The sequence below is a fragment of the Salmo salar genome, chromosome 12 (assembly GCF_965601325.2).
Source record: "Salmo salar chromosome 12, fSalSal1, whole genome shotgun sequence".
In the NCBI taxonomy this organism is placed as follows: domain Eukaryota; kingdom Metazoa; phylum Chordata; class Actinopteri; order Salmoniformes; family Salmonidae; genus Salmo; species Salmo salar.
The window spans coordinates 45,724,776-45,747,410 of NC_138302.1; the positions used below are offsets into that span (position 1 = coordinate 45,724,776).

Here is a 22,635-nt window from a genome sequence, read left to right on the forward strand (position 1 = left end):
ACACAAACATGGGGGAAACAGAGGATTAAATAATGAACATGTAATTGGGGAATAGAAACCAGGTGTGTAGAAAACAAAACAACAAACAATGGTTTGTCCTCGGGTTTTCGCCTGCCATATCAGTTCTGTTATACTCACAGACATTATTTAACAGTTTTAGACACTTTAGAGTGTTTTCTATCCAAATCTACCAATTATATGCATATCCTAGCTTCTGGGCCTGAGTAACAGGCAGTTTACTTTGGGCACGCTTTTCATTCAGACATCAAAATACTGCCCCCTAGCCCAAAGAGGTTTTAAACACATTGAATTGAAATTGTATCATTGTTATGTATTAAGAATGGAAAATAGGAAAATCACTGCGAGCCGCAAATTAAGGGCTCAGCCTGCGGGCCGCACAATGAGTACCACTGATCTAGTATAATGATTAGCCTCATACACATTGTCTATTGTGACAATGTGTATATATGTCTATTGTGACATAAATACACAATGTGACAATGTGTATATATGTGAGTTAAGCAATTCTCTGCTTCAGATGCACAATGTCAAGTGTGAATTGCAAATGCCCATATGGCTAATCGCAGGGTTTCCCAAACTCGGTCCTTGGGACTCCAAGGGGTGCACGTTTTGGTTTTTAACCTTGCACTACACATCTGAGCTTATTCAAATAATAATCTAATCATCAAGCTTCGAATAATTCGAATCAGCTGTGTAGTGTTAGGGAGAAAAAAAAAGTGCTCTCCTTTTAGTCCCGAGGACCGAGTTTGGGAAACGCTGGGCTAATGCCATCGTACTGTAGGCCAGTGTTTCCCAACTCTGGTCCTCAAATCTCCCTAACAGTACAGAGTTTTATTGTTATCCCAGAAAAGCACACCTGATTCAACTTGTCAACTAATCATCAGGCCCTCAATGAGTTGAATCAGCTATGTTTGTCTGGGGCTGCAACAAAAAGGTGCTGTGGGGGTACTCAATGACTGGAGTTGGGAACCACTGCTGTAGGCTTATGGTTGCATTGGCGTTGCATGCCGTTATCAGCTGCAAAATTGGTTCACATGGCTGATATCCTGATAATAGAGTGACAATCAAATAAAACTAATTGGAGATCTTACACCTGAACAAAAATGTAGGTAATGTTCATTTGAGAAAAATAACAGACAAATTAGAGTTAGATTCCCTTACCCTCTTTTATTGCAGGATTGTGAGATGTGATTAATCAAAATTGACACAATTTCATTTTGAAAAATAGTTAACAATTAAAAGAAGTAAACACTTCAGAATCAACACTATTTTATATAATTTCAAAGTGAACAAGTAATCTAACTCGTATGTAAAGGTTAGACATCTTAGTAACAAGTGGGCTATTACTAAAACATAATTTCAGTTGAACAAAAAAAAGTTAACCTCACTCCACTGATCCCTGATCTACTGGGTGAGCAGACTTCTGTTCCAGCCAAGCAATAGCACACTTGATTATCAACTAATTAGGTCTGATAAATTCAATCAGGTGTGTTAGTGCTGGGCTGGAACAGAAGCCTGCACACCCAGCTGGGTTGGCCTGCTCCAGTTGTAATAGGTTTATACAGTACCTTGACTTTTAAACTGTATTTTTGTTTACAAAATGTGCAAACATAGGTACACATAATTATTGGTATACAAGGACTTACCCTTATTCTCTTGCGACATTCATTGGGACCTCATCTGCAGACAGGGTTACACAGCTCTCTGTATCTGAGGACAGAAAACATCAAAGAAACAGGCTGCATTATTCTCAAATTAGACAGCACTGAATATTATGTTACTATATATCTCTGTCCTCAGTTTATCTCGCTAGGGACTGGAACTGGAGAATCGTTTCATAATATCTTCCCACAAAGGAACCTGCCTTATCCAGAGTAGCCTACTCTCCATTCCGACAGCTGGAACTGCTAGCCAATCCTTTCACCCTCTTCCATGGCTGTTACTGTAGCTAGCTAGCTACAAATGCATTTCAAGTTATAACAATACATACATTAAATCAAGATAGGTAGCTAACTAGCTAATATGAAGTTAGCTAACTGGTGATATTTAATTCACTTGGCTAGCTATACAGCATGTAAAGTTAGTTAGCTACTGTAGCTAGCTAGCTAGCAAACATTATGTTAGCAGCTCATTTGAGTTAGCCTGCACACAAAGTTCCTGTAGCTAATATTTTCAAAATATATGTATTTACTTGAATAGGTTCTCCCACTGCCTCTGTTTTCTGGATCCTTCGAAAAATAAAATAATGGGCAATCTTCCCAAAGTTTCCAGTGAAAGCAAAATGCAGCCAGCCATGTGGACAATTGGAGGACTTTCCCCAGACTGACTGGTCTTCCAACATGGCGCCTTGTGCGGTTGCTAGGTGATTTGTGATGCAACTGCAAGCCCTCTATACCTCTCTGTTGATATCGCATACATTATCAATCATTTCACACATATTATCCAGATACTGACAGTTAGCACTTGGTGGTCTATAGCAGCTTCCTACAAGAATGGGCTTTATGTGGGGCAGATGAACCTGTATCCATATTACATCAACAGTATTTGACATGAGATCCTCTCTATGCTTAACTGGAATGTGGCTCTGAATATAAACCACAATACTAGTGTTAGTGTTTCTGTTTGCATGTTATAACTATGTATCCCTACCACTATACCATCAAAGGTATTATCTAAGTGAGTTTCAGAGATCAGTATATGAATGTCATCTGTTACTAGCAAGTTGTCGATTTCATGAACCTTGTTTCTTAGGCTACATACAGGATGTTAATGTCGGCTATTTTTAGCATTTTTCTGGGATGCTTGATTGTTTTACTGAGCAGCTTATCAGAAGTAGACATGAAAGAGATATTTATATTTGAGCTGATAGCGCGTGTGAGCAGCACACAGTGAACTTCCTACTAGGGCACACTGCCTCAGTGATAATAGTATACATCTGGTTCATAGACATATGATTACTGCATACAATAGCTATAGGATTGACAGAGGCATTCAGGGACTAAGAGGGACATAAATTAGGTTACTTATATTATGACTTCCAACGCTCATGGGACAATGTACATTTGCTGCAGCACTACGACAACTCAGAGACACAATGGTAGGGATTATCTGAGCAGGGCTTGGTTCATTGATAATTCATTGTCCAGGAGCCAAGATGATTTGGATGGACTCTGTCATTCCTGTAAAGCGTCTTCTGTTTCCAGAAGGTGACAAAGTTATCTCTAAAAGTTATGCCAATGTAAGGGGCTTAATACAGTTGTATTCCAGCCACTTGGGGGTACTCAGGTGAAGCCCATGGGAAATAAAGAAATATAGTTTAAGTGAATTGGGGAGAGGAAGAAAGATTAACAAAATTGCTGTAAACTGCTGTTACATGTGCTGATATGATTAAAGTCAAGTAAACAGTACCTTTCGTGGGGTAGTTTATATTATAAGCTCATAGAAAGGGTAACACCAACAAAGCTACAGTAATCTTTTAGCCAGGTGTGTAATGCCAGTAACCTGCTGAATCTTTCACAGCAGCGGTCCAACGATGGTACCTGGCCTGAAAACCTGGCTGTTTTTTTAGAAACTTTCAAAACTAGAATCAGTTTTTTTAAATCAATTTTCAGCAGTTCCGAGCTAGCCCTCCGAATGTTGTTTGACCCCACATGGACTACAACAGCATCAGCCCCCTGTCTTCCACAGCATTTTTCTGTAGGATCTGTAAATTAACATACTATAGCTTTACTCATGGCTTACTCATGGCTCATACTCATGGCTCATAGCTTACACTCCCATAGAGTTTACAGAATGGAGTCTTAAGTCATCTTCACACAGTTTATCTGCCCATAGAAGCTGTGTCATTACAAATAAGTATCTGACTTGTTTTAGTTTTTTAGTTTTTGTTTGCTTTTTTGTGTCAACCATACTGGGGTAGTGGGCTGAAGAGGGGGTGTTCTGGGAGAGGGGTGGAGGGTAGTCTGGTGGAACGTGAACCTTACCTCCCACTTCCCCAATGTGGGATGGTTATTTCTAACGGCTGTCAATGGTATTATATGCCTATGATTAAATACTTTTTTTTAAGAAAGAAAAAAGAGACGGAACCTTGCAAAAAATACATTAAAAAACAATTTATAATAAAGAGAGAAATTATTATAAAAAATAGTTGGAGGTAGGTAAAACATTTTAATAAAATAAATATTAAAACAAGTAAGTTTCTGGCTACTAGTAAAAGTAAGCATAACGCTACAGAGGTCCACCAGTTAGTTGTTTTCCTTAACTTTTGCGCCCTCTCAGACATGGAGTTCCTTGAGGTCCTGACTGAAGGTCTCAACAGGGTTCTCCTGGTTCGCGGTGGCGGTCGTGAGGTCATCACCATCTACTCTTGAGAGAGCAGCCCCCCCCCCCCCCCCCCCCAAATCCCTGATCCCCGCCCCTTCCATTTGTTTCTGTCAGACACTCCCCTCACACCCAAGCAATACCCCATCTCACCTTGCGTCTCTTCACGCTATCTTCTGTTTGCCTTAAAACACACTCTCACACACACAAACACACAATCTATTCAGGCTAGTAGGATGCTATTTAGATTACCTCACACACTTTAGTCCACTTCCAATTCACCCAGCAAGATTATCAATCAGTACTCTGAAATGAAATAGCGTGAAATACTGCCCTCTGCTGATTGCAGGTAGCCATCACTGTCCAGTTCCACACCCTTTGTGCTATTCATAGCTGCCTATTGGTCAATCCACTGGTCACTTGGCTATGGAGTCAAGGATACAGAGGGTTAGGTGAGCTGGGTTGTTCAGTGTGACGTGTGTGTCTGCGTGTGTTTAAGGCTGTGTTTACACAGGTAGCCTAATTATGATGTTTTCTTCAGTAATTGGTCTTTTGACCAATCAGATAAGCTCTGAAAAAGATCTGATGTGATTGGTAAAAAGACCAATTATTGGGAAAAATATCAGAGTTGGGATGCCTGTGTAGACGCAGCTTAAGTGTCTCATTCATCCGATTGTGGTTTGTTTTTACGAGGGGATGTTTTAGAGTGTCATCGATTTGGAGTCACCTACCTATCAACATGGAGTAGCCTACCGCAAGACTGAACAGTGGTCAGTGGAGAACTGAGGATGTTGACGTTGTGTAGCTAGTCGTGTATATGACCCTGCGAAACCACAGCGAAGAGAGAATACCAAAAAACTCCTGTGGGAAACCCTGTTCATTAAGTGCGGAGATGACCACCGTCGAGAAAGACTGCTACCCATGGTCATGGTTGGTGGTTTGAAGAGAACTTGGTCATTCTTTTAATCAGGGTAAGTTGTGAACGAAGGAACACAGTTTGGAGGAAGATGGGAGAGAAACGAACAAGCCTCCGTGATGACATAGATCGTACTCTATGAACTTTGACCTCATCTTGAGTACTCTGCAACATGTCGTCCTCATGTCGCTGTACTTTGTTTTTGCTCTCGCACTGTCATCATATTTATACTTGTCCCTTTTCCCCCTTTCTAAGAGTCTATGTTTCCCGTCTAGATCCAGCCACTGTTAGTGCCAAAAACAACAAGGCTAGCTTGATTTAAGATATTGATACGTTGTTAAACTGTGAGGAGCGTTCTTAGCGGAAAGGTCATCTGTCAGAAAAGCAGGGGCTCTTTCTCAATGTTATTTCCTTGATTCCTACTATCCCCTTTGCTCGACTCCTTGGACAGAGGAGAGACATAGAATCGAGGAAAGACAATTGAAAAAGAGCCCCTGCTCTTATGTCAGACGACCTTTCCACTAAGAACGAAAAACTAAAAAGAGCCAGGGAAAGATTATGAGCAGAGAATGAGAAAGAAAAACAAGGAAAAGACAGGAATAGATTATGAGCAGTGAGTTCATCATTGTCAGACACCAACACCCCTTGACCCCAGTGCGGATCACTGTAAATAGTGTAAAAGCTCTGACGCGTTGTTAATTATGAGTGTAGTATGTTCGTGACTTACTATAAAGCTTCTAGTAGAGAAAATGTTCCTTCTCTCAAAGGGTCGGTTCAAAACTGCTTTTGGATGGCTTAGGCTCCTATCACTATGGTAACTGTCACTGTATCCCTGACGAATACTGCACCTGCACTGTCCCCCACTGTGCAACAGGTGATTTAATGAATTTACCAGTTCATTAAATGAACATTTTTCCACCTAGAAAACAAAATGTTGTTTCTTATGTTTATAGACAAAAGTTATGCATATTTATATAATAGAGATATAATTTTAATTATCGCAAAAAAAAAATATTATGTTGTTTTGCCAAATTTAGATATGTTTACATGTGCCATATAAAAAAATATTTTTTAAATGAAATAGATCTATGAAAGTCTAATATTGATTTAAATTACGGAGTACAAATTGTGCATTAGGTTGAAGGGTTAGAGTGCAATTGAATAGTAATAGATATAAAGTGATGGAATGGAAAAGGGTTACACAGCTATGAAACTCACCCCATCTGTAACACTGAACCCTATGCAGTATAATCCAAATATAGTTTTTTCGTATCCACAAAATTGGCAGATTTGAGCCAATATGTATGGCCCTGACAATGAATGGATTATTAGCTAATTAGAACAAAGACGTATAAAGTGCATTTTGAAAGGAATGTGCAATAGCTGAAATTTGGTCTCACATATTCATGTTATTTATTTTTTTACTCATCTATTTTGTATGTAGATTTCATATGTCTAAGGAATTTATTAATATATCACAATGACCAAGGACAACTATCATCATGTATTTATTTTGTGTTTTGAAAGTCACTTGCACTTGTAGTAGAACTATATATATATATATATATATATATATATAATAGAGGGTTCAAAACAACAAATTAAACTAGTTTATAGAGCTGTTGAACCCAGTATTTATGTTTAAAGTGTTGTTTGAAAGTCAGACTCATATGTTGTGAATTCTGCTAGTATTATTAGTTATTTGTAAATTAACACATCTAAAGGAACATACAAAAGATATCAGAAAAAGGGTAGGCATATATAGAAATACATATCAATGCTGGTGGTTTGTCTCCTCCAAGACTTGACCCAGCTTTACCTATTAACTATTGACCTGAGAGTCTTTCTGGACAGGAGTCATTTTCAGCTTTGGAAGAGAACTTTCCTGAATATATTATACAGTATCTTGAGGCAATACTTATACCATTAGGGTGCAATTTGTTTGGGGGTCCGGGGGCAGTCCCCCCCTCCAGTGCTTTTTTATTCTTTTCACAAATGGCACTCTTGATTATTCCATCCTCTTCAATCCACATTTAGTCTAGAGAAACTCTGAGCCCAGACTGCAACTTTGAACGTTTTATCAAGTTGAATTGACAACAATCGTGCAATAAAGTGTTGTTAGAACTTAAAGATAGTAAAGTTCTTTGTTTTACATTTTGATTGATTTGTGTGAAATGTTAACTGCAATTCACTGGTAGTTCTCTGCCAGTTACATCAGATCTCTTACTAGAGCAAACTCTAGCAACTGGTCTAGCCACTGCTAGTTTTTACATATGGCCAATATATGACTACAACCATATGACTCTCTCCTATTATTACACACTTTGATTAATAGACACTCATATCAACTTTCAAAATACTTGCCTATTTTGGAATTTTACTACAACATTGCCTGCATTGACTGAGCCTTTAATCTATTTATAAAGAAAAGATCTCAGATGTTGGTGAAAAAAGGATTTATGGGAAATTAGTTTGTTTGAATTTCCAATGTGTTTTATAATTACTGTTTGCATGGTCTTATGTGGAAATATTTGTTTCAGTGGTATATGGTGTGATGACTTATATGTACAAGGCAAGTGGTTTGGAAGGGGAGTGTCCTCCATCTACACTAGGGCTCCCTTTGGGGGTCTGTGATTAAACTACAAGACATTGCTTTGGTCACAGAAAAGAGAACTTGAGAATGATTGCCTCGTGGTTACATAGTTAGACATTGAAAACAAGTATTTTGCAAAAAAAAAGTATGAGTTCACAATATTGTTGTCAATCTTGCTAAATTAATGTTGCGTAACGTAATATGAGTTTATACGTTGAATAGATGGGCCTGAGAGATGTTCCTTTTGCTTTGTATATAACACTGCAGTCAAAAACACTGTAGCCTACGGCGATGTTTGTTGTCCTTTGTTGTACACTGGTTTAATCACTGTGGACAAAGTCTTAGCGTTCTGTAAGATTATGTGCAATATTGTTTTTTACTTGGGGAATCATTTTTCATTTGGTTGTATAACATTGTTGTTTTTCCATTGGAACACATTAACAACTGACAAGTTGACGGTGTGCTCATTAGAATGTTTAGAGCCAGGTCTTATGCACCATAAAGTTATTTTGTGTTCATCTCCTCTGTGGTGGCTGAGACAGAAAAGCACTTTATCTAGAGCTAACACTTGTTGTGATTGAAGGTTAGAGGACATAATCAGTGTTTAATAAAAACTAACTTGCCCAGTTTACACACCGATTCATAGCTTCCTCTGGTGGTATGAGTGTGTACTGCAGCCAGTTGGAGTAAGATCTGGGTGATAGTGGGATCGCCAGATCAGATCTTGATATTACTCTGCAGTTTTTCACTGCAATTATATACTAACTTCATTTAATTTTCTTCCTTTCACTTTAAGTATGTGCAAGGGCAGTTTTGGCATGCAGTAAAACTATTTGGTTGTTTTTCTTTTCTCCATTTTTTTTTGGAAAGAATCACAGTAGATGGTTGATTTATAAAAAATAATCTGATTTTGTATATGATTTAGGGTTAGATAAGTATTTATAATAACATAAACAGGTTTGGAGAGCCTTTAAGCACAAAATATATTGGTGAATAAAAAATAGTGGTTTGATTCATCCTGAAAGTTGCCATATTAAATTGTTTAATCCATGAGATATTGCAAGGTGAGAAAACTGTACAATAGGGGTTGAACAGTAGTGCTATAAATCTACTCTAATAATCCTCACTAATCATGGAACTGTGATGACAACGGTCCAATTGTGAACCACACGCCACACTCTAGGTTTAAACTGCTACATATGACCTGTGTTCCATAATGATTCATATCCCAACCAGTGGCGACCCGTCGTTCACAGAGCCCTACCTGTTTTGAGCCCCACATTTTTTGCAAAACCCCCCCAAAAAACAGGGCTTTCCTGTTTTGCATGTTATTTTGGCATTACGTGTCACGTGTCACATATCAGTTTGCAAACAATGTAAAAAAAATATAGATATCATTGAGTTAATAAAGCTGCATACTAACATGGTCTCTTTTTTGTTTTCTTGAGTAAGGCAGCTCCAAAATGCAGGTGTCGCTCAGTGCTTTCTGTGGTGGTGGGGCAAGCAGGCAGAAAATACGGAGCGTTGCGCCATGATTGGCTCAGTGTTCTGTCACTCATTGGGACACTACGTCACCGCCAAGTCTAAGGGTAGAGCTAGAAAATTCTAGGTGCTGCCATAGAGTTACATTACAAGTTCCCATCCAAGAAGTCTCAAGGTCATTGGCCACAGATAAAATTACGTCAAATCACGTTATATGTACAGTAGCTTTGATTGGACTGATCATATAACCATCCTACTTTCTAAATCTTAGCTAGCGGCCTACCGGTTGTGGCCAGCTGCGACAGAGCCTGGACTCAAACCCAGAATCTCTAGTGGCACAGTTAGCGATACAGTGGTCTAAGGCACTGTATCGCTAGCTGTGCCACTAGAGATTCTGGGTTTGAGTCCAGGCTCTGTCGCAGCTGGCCACAACCGCGAGATCCATGGGGCGGCGCACAATTGGCCCAGCATTGTCCGGGTTAGGGGAGGGTTTGGCCGGCTGGGGTGTCCTTGTCCCATCACGCACTAGCGACTCCTGTGGCGGTCCGGACGCAGTGCACGCTGACACGGTCGTCAGGTGTATGGTGTTTCCTCCGACACATTGGTGCGGCTGGCTTCCGGGTTCAGTGGGCATTGAGTCAAGAAGCAGTGCAGCTTGGTTGGGTTGTGTTTCGAAGGATGCATGGCTCTCGACCTTCGCCTCTCCCGAGTCTGTACGGGAGTTGCAGCGATGAGACAAGACTATAACTACCAATTGGGAAGAAAAAGGGGTAAAAAAATACATATAAAAAAATCTCAACTAGCACACATCATTAATCAAGTCGACAATCTACTGGCAAATCCTTTTTAACCTCTTGAGGATACCCTAGGATAGGGGGCGCCACAGCGCATTTTGAAAAAAAATCGTTCCCATTTTCAACGGCCTACTAATCAAACTCAGAAGATAGGGCATGCATATACTTATTATATATGGATAGAAAACACTCTAAAGTTTCTAAAACTGTTTGAATGGTGTCTGTGAGTATAACAGAACTCATTTGGCAGGCAAAACCCTGAGACATTTTCTGACAGGAAGTGGATACCTGATGTGTTGTATTGAGTTCTAACCTATCCCATTGAAAAACACAGGGGTTTAGGAATATTTTGGCACTTCCTATTGCTTCCACTAGATGTCGCCAGTCCTTTCACAGTGGTTTGAGCCTTATAGAGTCAAAACTCAGTGAATGACAGGAGTTTGAAATTGGTCACAGGGGATGGGCCATCACCATTATGACGCCGGCGGCCATGTCTGCCCCCACCTTTGGAAACGGTTTTAAAGGCAATGAATGCATCCCCCTCGAATCTTATTGGCTCTCTTGGTGTTAGTGGCCCTGAACATTTATTTTATACAACGTTTGACATGTTTGAACGAACCTACATGCGCGAGGATTGCTTTCAGTATGAAGTGCAGAGCTGCGTTTGGAGAGAGCCATAGGACGCGCTACCAACATCAGGCTAATGGAACGTGAAGTATGGACTTTTTGACCGAAAATACATCTGTTGTGGACCTGGGATGCTTTCTGATGAAGACAACTAAAGGTAGGCGATTATTGACAATATTATTGAAGATGATATGGTTCATACTGTTGCATCCAAGATGGCGCCGAGCACTGTATATTAGCTGATTTTCTGAGTATCGCATCTCCTTTTATCGCAAAGTGTGATTACCCAGTAAAGTTAATTTAAAATCTGGTATGACGGGTGTTCTCAAGAGATATTCATCTATAAATGTTAGATTGACAATATACATTTAAAAAATCGTTATAGTATAGCAATTTATTGAAACGTAGCATTGTTTACCGGGACGCTTTTGAGGGGAAATTAGGTAGTCAACGTCAGACAGAGATGTAAAATGCTGTTTTTATATATAAATATGACCTTTATTGAACAAAAGAATGCATGCATTGTATAACATGATGTCCTAGGGGTGCCATCTGATGAAGTTTGTAAAAGGTTAGTGCTACATTTAGCTGTTTATTGATAATATGTGATGGAAGTGGTTGGTCGGAAAATGGCTATGAAGCTGCTTTTTACGATGGACTCATCTAATATAATCTAATGATTTGCTTTTCCTGTAAAACCTTTTTGAAATCGGACGACGTGGGTCGATTCAGGAGAGGTGTATCTATAAAAAAAAAAAAAAAATATTTTTAATTTTTGTAAAAAATTATGATAATTTTTTAATGCTAATTGGCGATATGATTTTTCGCTGGATTTTGATCCCGCTAACGGGATCAGATGCTCAAGAGGTTTTAATCCTTGTCATATGAAGTGAAATGATGAAGAGAAATTATAGATAAAACGTATCGGTGCTCATCGGCCATTGGACATAAACATTACACAACAAGTTGGACATCGCACATTCAACAATGAGTGGTTTGGAAAGAATCAGTGACAGTGGCTAACTGCAACTATTTCAAAGCAATCACTAGCCTGCTAATCAGTGGAGTGGCTGTGGTCCCAAATCTGGGATTACGGGACTCTTTTCCAAGTTTAAAATTATAAACATTCAACATTGGTCATGCGGTCAATGAAGCATGACTTGTGCCGTGCTCAATACAACTGTTAACTCAGATCTGCAAAAATTTGACTTCAGTGAGTTCAAGACAACTGGGAAGTAAGGAATAAACAAGCTCCGACTGGGAAAATACGTTTTGAGCGGTCATCCAACTCGGAATTGTAAATCCGGGCTCTTTCTAGAGCTACGACCTAAAGATCAATGACGTCATCATGATTCAACCTTGTTTTTTTCCTGAGTTCCCAGTTGTTTTGAAAGCACCATAAATCTAGAGAAACCAGACTTCGATGACAGAATTTGGCCACGAAGGCCCAACGCGCCACTTTCCTGTTCAAGCGAGCACAGCACAACAAGGTGAGTCCAAAAATGTATTGTATGCTGCTGCATAGATGATGTAATATGCCAGGGAGATATGTATACTGTAGCCAAGCAAGTAATACTAAGTGTATGTTGTGTAGTAAGATGTTAGTAGCCCATGTGCCTCACCCTAATAATTTGGTCTATTTACCCCTCTTAGTTTTGTCTACTGTTCTGACTTTGTGGTGCACATGTTGCTTTTAACCTGTTTTAGAGAAATGTAATCATCGAATATTGTAAGAGATTTCATTGTCTGCTTATATGCCCCATTTTATTTATCCTTCGGTTCTGACTTGGTGTACACTAAGAACAGCTCATGTTCTGAATTCTGTCGCTGTAAATTTCAAACGTGCTGAACAAATATTTATGTTGACTAAGTCCGTCCTAGCTCGCTCATTACTACTATAATTTGCACATGGCTAAAGAAGCCTATGGCTTGGTTCTCCAAATTTCATCCCTGCAAGTTATAAGGCCAACATTTCATACATTTCACTGTGGCAAAGTTGATATGCTTCAGTTTCCTGCCATATGACTGGTTTTACATGTCTCCAGTAATCATAAGGTACAACTAGGATGTAGCCTATTGAGAATGTGTTCAGAATGGAGATCAATTAAAGATATGCATATGTTTTAATGACTAAGCTATTTATTGCCGTTTCAGAACCATGCATTGATTTAAAAACACCTTGTTACGTATGCCTCTTGGAAGAGGGAACGCAACACCCTGCTACAACTCCCCGTGGAGTGAAAGATGAATGGGATTGTAGGTGCGGGTAAGGATGACAAAGGCAGAGAATTTACCATTTGCTGAGAATTTATTCCTTCACCTGGTAAATTTGGGGAAAAGGGGCTGGACGGAACCAAAGCAAAGAAAGTAAAAGTTAGAGCCCCCTCTCTTAACTTACCTGCCTACCCACTACTTACCTAATATTTCAGCAACACCTGGTGCGCTAACCAAAATACAGGGGGTGGTCCACCTAGGTCTTACCTAGTGTGCACAGACAGTAAATACTACGGTTATGTATGCCCACAGGCCTCTTGCCTAAGCATTCCCTCGGTGCCTTCCCCTTCCCCCCTGGGAACAAATGAAAAAGAATACAAACATAAGTAAACCATTTCAATAATCAAAAACACTGCCTCCTATGGGGACACACATACCTTAGAAGCAGCGGCTACAAAATACTTAACAAAAACCTGTCTCTGAGCAACAACCAACACAGGACATAACCATCAGCTCCCTCTCAGCAACAACCAACACAGGACATACTAATAAGCGCTCTGTCTGCGCAACAAACACAGATCATAACCATCAGCTTTCTCTCAGCAAAGGAACACTGTTTTTTCTAGCTGGAGAAGGAGTCTGTAATGGGATACAGCTGTATCCTCTGATGAGAGGGCGGGGTCAGCTCCAATTAACATTGGGGCTGACCAATCAGCTGCTTGGGGGAATCCAGGAAGCCATTTCCTGAAACACACACATACAAACAAAACCACAACACAGAAACTGGGGAACGTAACACACCTTTTCATGATCTGTAGGCATCACGAGAAAATGTGTTCGAGAGCCTTTATGGACGAAAGAAAAAGAAAAGTGATTTGATGAATTCTGAAAATTGCCACATTCAGTTCTTCAACCCATGGTAATGTTGGTAGATTAGTGTACATAGAATTAAAAAAGGGAGAATAGTTTACAATACCCTGGTCTATTGCCCGCATGGAACTATGTGACCATGGAATTATGATGACAAGGTCAAGTATTGCGCCAAGGTTGGCAGCCGTCGCAGTGGGATGCACTGCTGCAGAGGAAGAAAAAAACAGTCAATGTGCTGCTGTTTATGCTGTTATGAGTTCAATTAAAGTTCAAGAACAGACTACTGTAAATGGAGGAGCAAAACCCAGCTTTGCCATATTGGACCTCTTTCAAGCCCCATTTGATGGCAACGTTGAGAGCCTTACCTGCATGTGAGTCGGCTCTTACGATTCATTCCCTCTTGACCCTCAAATACTCTGAGCTCCTCTGGAGTCAAGATCCCAGGACATCAAAGAGAAAAGTCTTACTTCATGTCAGACACACACATACAAACCCCACTATGACAATTTACACACAATGGGACGATCTGAAGGGCACCATTCTGTGCTGTTCTCCTCATTCCGGTTTGGATGGGAATTTACATAAAATGCATTGTCATGTGCAACTGCACAATTTCAAGCAATGACAGTCTACCAGAGAGAGATGGAGGGAAAACAAGTAGGAGAAAATTAGATGGATAAAGGTGAAGTGGTGAAACAGAATGGCTGTTAAAACAGTGAAATAGACAATAGAACTAATAGGCGCTGGCAGGGTGAAAAATGCCCTAAAATAAGGCCTGTTTTTTGCTATTACTGAAACTATGGCAAGCAGCTGGGACATATGGTGATATTATGAAACGGGTCTCCAAGGCGGATGCAATTAACTAGTTTTCATCGGAAAAAAAGTATTGTTAAAAATGTAATGTGTCCAGCCTACCTATGGAGATAAATGTTTTCGAGTTGGCTAGCTAACATCATGCACAAAACAAATTATGCTAACCTTAGCAACATTGCTAGTTAACGTTCCAAGTTGCGCCTTCAAAGTAGAAGTTCTGATCTTTCTGGATCACGGAGAAAACTCAGTTTTCGTTGCGACTGAGGCTGAGCATCTCCAAAGCAGAACAACCTCCTATGTTTGTTTACTTTTTGTATTGTCATCATCAAATGGCTAAATTATCCACCAAGATGCGATAAATACAAATTTGGCTCACCAGAAACAAACAGTAAACAACAAACCAACAACCATCCCACTTTGAGGTGCGGAACTTAACGGTCTGCGCAATTTGATACGCGCTAGTAGTATTGTGCAGTCATGGGACCAGCTCATCGCGAAGTCGTTACTAGTTACCACATCCACAAAGTCATAATTATATCTAAACCCCACCTATTTGTACACTTTTTCTACTTAAAATCGTATTTTAATCCTATCCTTAACCACACTGCTAACCTTAGGCATAACCCTAAATTAAGACCAACAAACACATTTTGGTTTTCTTTCATATAGCCTAGTTTTACTTTGTGGCTGTCGTAACTAGTGACAACCCATCACGAGCTCCAAAAGTAAAAATGTCCGTAATACTGTGGCTGTTTTATAACTAATTAAGGATTAATTGAACGAAAAGGGTAAGTGCCAGTGTTGATTATAATAGTTTTGTCCAGCTCATTAATCATTTAGTGTACTCAAATACCCGCCTACTTTACTGGTAGATAGCTTGTTAACCGTTGGCTAGCCTGTTGTCGCAATCACAGTTGTGTTTGGGACTTCCGACTGTAATGACGTTAACTAACAAATTATTAACATTGCATGCAATTTTACCCCCAAGTGTTACATTTGGTGTTGTCCCTGCTGCTGGGAGCGTCGAGGACTATTGGGGAACCTGAAGCAGATACAATAAAGTTCCTCCCTGGGCTTCAAAAGCAGCCTAACTTCAAACAGTACTCAGGATACTTCAATGTGGCTGACAACAAACCACCTCACTACTGGTGAGTTGCTAACGTTAGCTGGGGTCATTCCTACAATGCTGAGCCTTTTCTATCCCCAGGAAATATCACTTCTTATTTAGTGTAAAATGTTGATTCCAAAAGGCTTTAAATATAAGGTCAATATAAGGTTAGGAGTCCTTTACCTTAAAAACACAAAAATATGCATCTTGAAAGGATGTTTTATGCGTTTTGAACACATTTTCAGTGGATGTAGGCATTTTTTCCATGGCCCCTGATGTTATTCATCAACTTCCACAAGAAATATAAGCCATTATAATAACATTTTAAATCTTCATTATTTTCTAGTCCTATTTATATTTTCTCTTGTTAATAACGCTTTATTCATGATTATTTTATTTAAGATTTTCGGTGTGTCCCTGATAACACTTTTCACCCTGTTAACGTCAGTTTGTTGTAATTCTCAATTTAAAGAAAACAACCCTTTCCTACAATGGCATTCAATAAGCTTCGCAATTTCTTTGGTGGGAAAACATATTAACACTCAGTTGTATCTATTTTTCCATGTTTTATGTTTTATCTGGGTTCAATCCCCGGCATCTCCACTCTTTTTAGGGGCTCCAGAGTGGCGCAGTGGTCTAAGGCACAGCATCTCAGTGCTAGAGGTGTCACTACAGACCCTGGTTCGATTCCAGGCTGTATGGGGAGTCCCATAGGTTGGAGCACAATTGGCCCAGCATTGTCCGGGTTAGGGTTTGGCTGGGGTAGGCCGTCATTTTAAATAATAATTTGTTCTTAACTGACTTGCCTAGTTAAATAAAGGTGAAATCATTTTTTTATTTTTTTATGTCCCACTCATAAATGTCCTCCCTGTTAGGCAACATTAGTTGTATATAAAATTTACAATATTTCAAAATGTTAAAATATCCTGTTCAAGTGTTCACCATTATGACGCTCAATCTTACTCACTCAAAGAGCTATGGCTAATTTAGGCTCCAAAAAATGCACAAATAAAATTGCAAACATCACCAAAACATGGAGTTTCACAGAGCAACTATCATCATTACTGCCGTTACGCATGGTGTGTACTTCCAAGAAATGGCTAAATAAAATCAATGATCTTTCGGGATACTGTACTGCTGCTGGATCAGCCTACCTGTGTGTAGCAATAATAATGAGTGATTTTATTGGCGATACCGAATGTTGATTTGGCTCAAGCGCACCTGGTCAGAAACAATAGATCATTTTATTTAGACCTTTTTTTGGAAGTACATACCCTGCGTAATGGCAGTATTGACTGTAGTTGCTCTGTGAAACTACATATTTTTGTGAGTACCAAATGTATTTTGACATTATAACAATTGCAGAGCTGGTTAATGGGACTTTGAATTGAAGGATTATGGGCATCAGAGGAGATCTCTTCTCCTGTGTTTGGTGCTGACAGAGGACGCCTCGCTTCGCGTTCTTAGGAAACTATGCAGTATTACCCCAGGAAATCTTAAGTCTAATTACATACAGCCGGGGGCAACTATTGGATATAAGAGCAACGTCAACTTACCAACATTACGACCAGGAATACGACTTTCCCGAAGTGGATCCTCTGCTTGGACCACCACCCAGGACAATGGATCGGATCCCAGTAGGCGACCCAAAACAACGACGGAGCGGTCTTCTGGTCAGGCTCCATAGACGGGCACGTCGCTCACCGCTCCCGAGTATACTACTCGCCAATGTCCAGTCTCTTGACAATAAGGTAAACAAAATTCAAGCAAGGGTTGCCTTCCAGAGAGACATCAGAGATTGTTACATTCTCTGTTTCACGGAAACATGGCTCACTCGGTATACGTTATCAGAGTCGGTACAACCACCCGGTTTCTTCACGCATCGCGCCGACAGAAACAATCATCTCTCTGGTAAGAAGAAGGGCGGGGGTGTATGCCTTATGATTAACGAGTTGTGGTGTGATCATAACAACATACAGGAACTCAAGTCATTTTGTTCACCTGACCTAGAATTCCTTACGATCAAATGCCGACCGCATTTTCTACCAAGAGAATTCTCTTCGATTATAATCACAGCCGTGTATACTCCCCCCCCCCCCCAAGCAGACACCTCGGCCCTGAAAGAACTTCATTGGACTCTATGTAAACTGGAAACAACATATCCTGAGGCTGCATTTATTGTAGCTGGGGATTTTAACAAAGCTAATCTGAAAACAAGGCTCCCTAAATTTTATCAGCATATTGAATGCACGACCCGGGCTGGCAGCATTCTGGATCACTGCTACTCTAACTTCCACAATGCATACAAAGCCCTCTCTCGCCCTCCTTTCGGCAAATCTGACCACGACTCCATTTTGTTACTCCCAGCCTATAGACAGAAACTAAAACAGGAAACGCCCGTGCTCAGGTCTGTTCAACGCTAGTCCGACCAATCTGATTCCACGCTTCAAGATTGCTTGGATCACGTGGACTGGGATATGTTCCGGATAACCTCAGACAACAACATTGATGTATACACTGATTCGGTGAGCGAGTTTATTAGCAAGTGCATCGGTGATGTTGTACCCATGGTGACTATTAAAACCTTCCCCAACCAGAAACTGTGGATTGATGGCAGCATTTGCGCAAAAGTGAAAGTGCGAACCACTGCTTTTAATCATGGCAAGGCGACCGGAAACATGATCGAATTCAAACAGTGTAGCTATTCCTTCCTCAAGGCAATCAAACAGGCTAAGCATCAGTATAGAGACAAAGCAGAGTCGCAATTCAACGGCTCAGACACGAGACATATGTGGCAGGGTCTACAGTCAATCACGGATTACAAAAAGAAAACCAGCCCCGTTGCAGACACCGACGTCTTGCTCCCAGACAAACTAAACAACTTCTTTGCTCGCTTTAAGGACAATACAGTGCCACTGACATGGCCCACTAACAAAACTTGCGGCTGTCCTTCACCGCAGCCAACCTGAGTAAAATATTTAAACGTGTTAACCCTCACAAGGCATCCCTAGCCGTGTCCTCAGAGTATGTGCAGACCAACTGGCTGGCGTGTTTACGGACATATTCAATCAATCCCTATCCCAGTCTGCTGTTCCCACATGCTTCAAGAGGGAAACCATTGTTCCTGTTCCCAAGAAAGCTAAGGTAACTGAGCTAAATGACTATCGCCCCGTAGCACTCACTTCCGTCATCATGAAGTGCTTTGAGAGACTAGTCAAGGATCATATCACCTCCACCCTACTGGACACCCTAGACCCACTCCAATTTGCTTACCGCCCCAATAGAGCCACAGACGACGCAATCACACTGCACACTGCCCTAACCCATCTGGACAAGAGGAATACCTATGTAAGAATGCTGTTCATCGATTACAGCTCAGCATTTAACACCATAGTACCCTCCAAACTTGTCATTAAGCTTGAGACCCTGGGTCTCGACCCCGCCCTGTGCAACTGAGTCCTGGCCTTTCTGACAGGCCGCCCCAGGTGGTGAGGGTAGGAAACAACATCTCCACCCCGCTGATCCTCAACACTGGGGCCCCACAAGGGAGCGTTCTCAGCCCTCTCCTGTACTCCCTGTTCACCCATGACTGCGTGGCCATGCACGCCTCCCAACTCAATCATCAAGTTTTCAGATGACACTACAGTGGTGGGCTTGATTACCACCAACAACGACGAGACGGCCTACAGGGAGGAGGTGAGGGCCCTCGGAGTGTGGTGTCAGGAAAATAACCTCACACTCAACGTCAACAAAAGATGATCGTGGACTTCAGGAAACAGCAGAGGGAGCCCCCCCCCACCCCCCATTCCACATCGATGGGACAGTAGTGAAGAAGGTGGAAAGTTTTAAGTTCGTCGGCGTACACATCACGGATAAACTGAAATGGTCCACCCACACAGACAGCGTGGTGAAGAAGGCGCAACAGCGGCTCTTCAACCTCAGGAGGCTGAAGAAATTTGGCTTGTCACCGAAAACACTCGCAAACTTTTACAGATGCACAAATGAGAACATCCTGTCAGGCTGTATCACCGCCTGGTACGGCAACTGCTCCGCCCACAACCGTAAGGCTCTCCAGAGTAGAGGTCGACCGATTAATCGGAATTGCCGATTTTAATTATGGCCGATTTGAAGTTTTCATAACAATCGGTAATCGGAATTTTTGGCCACCTATTTGCCGATTTGTAATTAAATGTTTTTATTTATTATTATAATTTTTTTAATAAATATTTTTTAACTAGGCAAGTCAGTTAAGAACACATTCTTATTTTCAATGACGGCCTAGGAACGGTGGGTTAACTGCCTTGTTCAGGGGCAGAACGACAGATTTTTACCTTGTCAGCTTGGGGATTCAATCTTGCAACCTTACGGTTAACTAGTCCAACGCTCTAACCATCTGCTTTATATTGCACTCCATGAGGAGCCTGCCTGTCACGCGAATGCAGTAAGAAGCCAAGGTAAGTTGCTAGCTAGCATTAAACTTATCTTATAAAAAACAATCAATCAATCATAATCACTAGTTAACTACACATGGTTGAGGATATTACTAGTTTATCTAGCCTGTCCTGCATTGCATATAATCGATGCGGTGCGCATTCGCGTAAAAGGACTGTCGTTGCTCCAACTTGTACCTAACCATAAACATCAATGTCTTTCTTAAAATCAATACACAAGTATATATTTTTAAACCTGTATATTTAGTTAATATTGCCTGCTAACATTAATTTCTTTAACTAGGGAAAATGTGTCACCTCTGCAACAGAGTCAGGGTATATGCAGCAGTTTGGGCCGCCTGGCTCGTTGCGAACTAATTTGCCAGAATTTTACGTAATTATGACATAACATTGAAGGTTTTGCAATGTAACAGGAATATTTAGACTTATGGATGCCACCCGTTAGATAAAATACGGAACGGTTCCGTATTTCACTGAAATAATAAATGTGATAGTTTCTGGATTCTACCATATTAATGACCTAAGGCTCGTGTTTCTGTGTGTTATTATGTTATAATTAAGTCTATGATTTGATAGAGCAGTCTGACTGAGCGATGGTAGGCACCAGCAGGCTCGTAAGCATTCAATCAAACAGCACTTTAGTGCGTTTTGCCAGCAGCTCTTCGCAATGCATTGCACTGTTTATGACTTCAAGCCTATCAACTCCCAAGATTAGACTGGTGTAACTGATATGAAGTGGCTAGCTAGTTAGCCGGGTGCGTGCTAATAGCGTTTCAAACGTCACTCGCTCTGAGACTTGGAGTAATTGTTCCCCTTGCTCTGCATGGATAACGCTGCTTCGAGGGTGGCTGTTGTCGATGTGTTCCTGATTTGAACCCAGGTAGGAGCGAGGAGAGTGACGGAAGCTATACTATTACACTGGCAATACTAAAGTGCCTATAAGAACATCCAATAGTCAAAGGTATATGAAATACAAATCGTATAGAGAGAAATAGTCCTATAATTCCGAAAATAACTACAACCTAAAACTTCTTACCTGGGAATATTGAAGACTCATGTTAAAAGGAACCACCAGCTTTCATATGTTCTCATGTTCTGAGCAAGGAACTTAAACGTTAGCTTTCTTACATGGCACATAATGCACTTTTACTTCCTTCTCCAACACTTTGTTTTTGCATTATTTAAACCAAATTGAACATGTTTCATTATTTATTTGAGGCTAAATTGATTTTATTGATGTATTATATTCAGTTAAAATAAGTGTTCATTCAGTATTGTTGTAATTGTCATTATTACAAATACATTTTAAAAAATCAGCCGATTAATCGGTAGCGGCTTTTTTTGGTCCTCCAATAATCGGTATCGGCGTTGAAAAATCATAATCGGTCGACCTCTACTCCAGAGGGTAGTGAAGTCTGCACAACGCATCACCGTGGGCAAACTACCTGCCCTCCAGGACACCTACACCATGTCACAGGAATGCCAAAAAGATCATCAAGGACAACAACCACCCAAGCCACTGCCTGTTCACCCCGCTATCATCCAGAAGGCGAGGTCAGTACAGGTGCATCAAAGCTGGGACCGAGAGACTGAAAAACAGCTTCTAGCTCAAGGCCATCAGACTGTTAAACAGCCGTCACTAACATTGACTGGCTGCTGCCAACATACTGACTCAAATCTCTAGCCACTTTAATAATAACAAATTGGATGTAATAAATGTATCACTAGTCACTTTATTACAATGCCACTTTATATAATGTTTACATACCCTACATTACTCATCTCATGTATATACTGTACTCGATACCACCTACTGCATCTCGCCTATGCCGCAAGGCCATCATCATCCATATGTACATATTCTTATTAATTCCTTTACACTTGTCTGTATAAGGGAGTTGTGAAATTGTTAGATTACTTGTTAGATATTACTGCACGGTCGGAACTAGAAGCACAAGCATTTCGCTACACTCGCATTAACATCTGCTAACCATGTGTATGTGACCAATAACATTTGATTTGAAGCGTTTCGTTAGCTTGATCCCAGATATGTTTATGCCATTTTGTCAACCATAGGAGTTGGCTGTCTGTACAGCACCAACTGATCTGCGACCAGGGCTAGTGTTTTGTTGTCCTAGCCTAGGAGTTTTGTATGGCGTCTGCTTTGGGTGTTTGATCATGCTGTGATAAGACATGCTGCTGTACACTGACAGATGAATTTTAAGTATAAAGGCCATTGTGTGATTAGATATTTGTAGATGGGAGAAATACGATCAAGATTTTTCATTCACCATCACATTGATTTCAGCTTCTTGCACTTGTTGATTGTATGTATTCAGTGTTCGATGGTACACAAGGCAATTGTGTGGTTCATCCACTATGGGGTGAATCCTAACTTGCTCTTAAGTAAAAAAATGTGTTTGTCT

The 22,635-nt window shown here is 40.6% G+C and overlaps 1 protein-coding gene across 4 annotated transcripts in view; it reads left to right on the forward strand.

Annotated features, from left to right (window-relative positions):
- Positions 1-9,272, forward strand: part of LOC106565077 (solute carrier family 12 member 5) — a 341,358-nt gene extending 332,086 nt beyond the window's left edge. For all 4 annotated transcript variants that reach the window (XM_014131710.3, XM_014131711.3, XM_014131712.3 and 1 more), the window contains exon 26: positions 4,300-9,272. In XM_014131710.3, the coding sequence (XP_013987185.1) occupies positions 4,300-4,391 (92 nt within the window). In that variant the 3' untranslated portion in view covers positions 4,392-9,272. The remainder of the gene's footprint in view (positions 1-4,299) is intronic.
- The last annotated feature ends 13,363 nt before the right edge of the window (positions 9,273-22,635 follow it).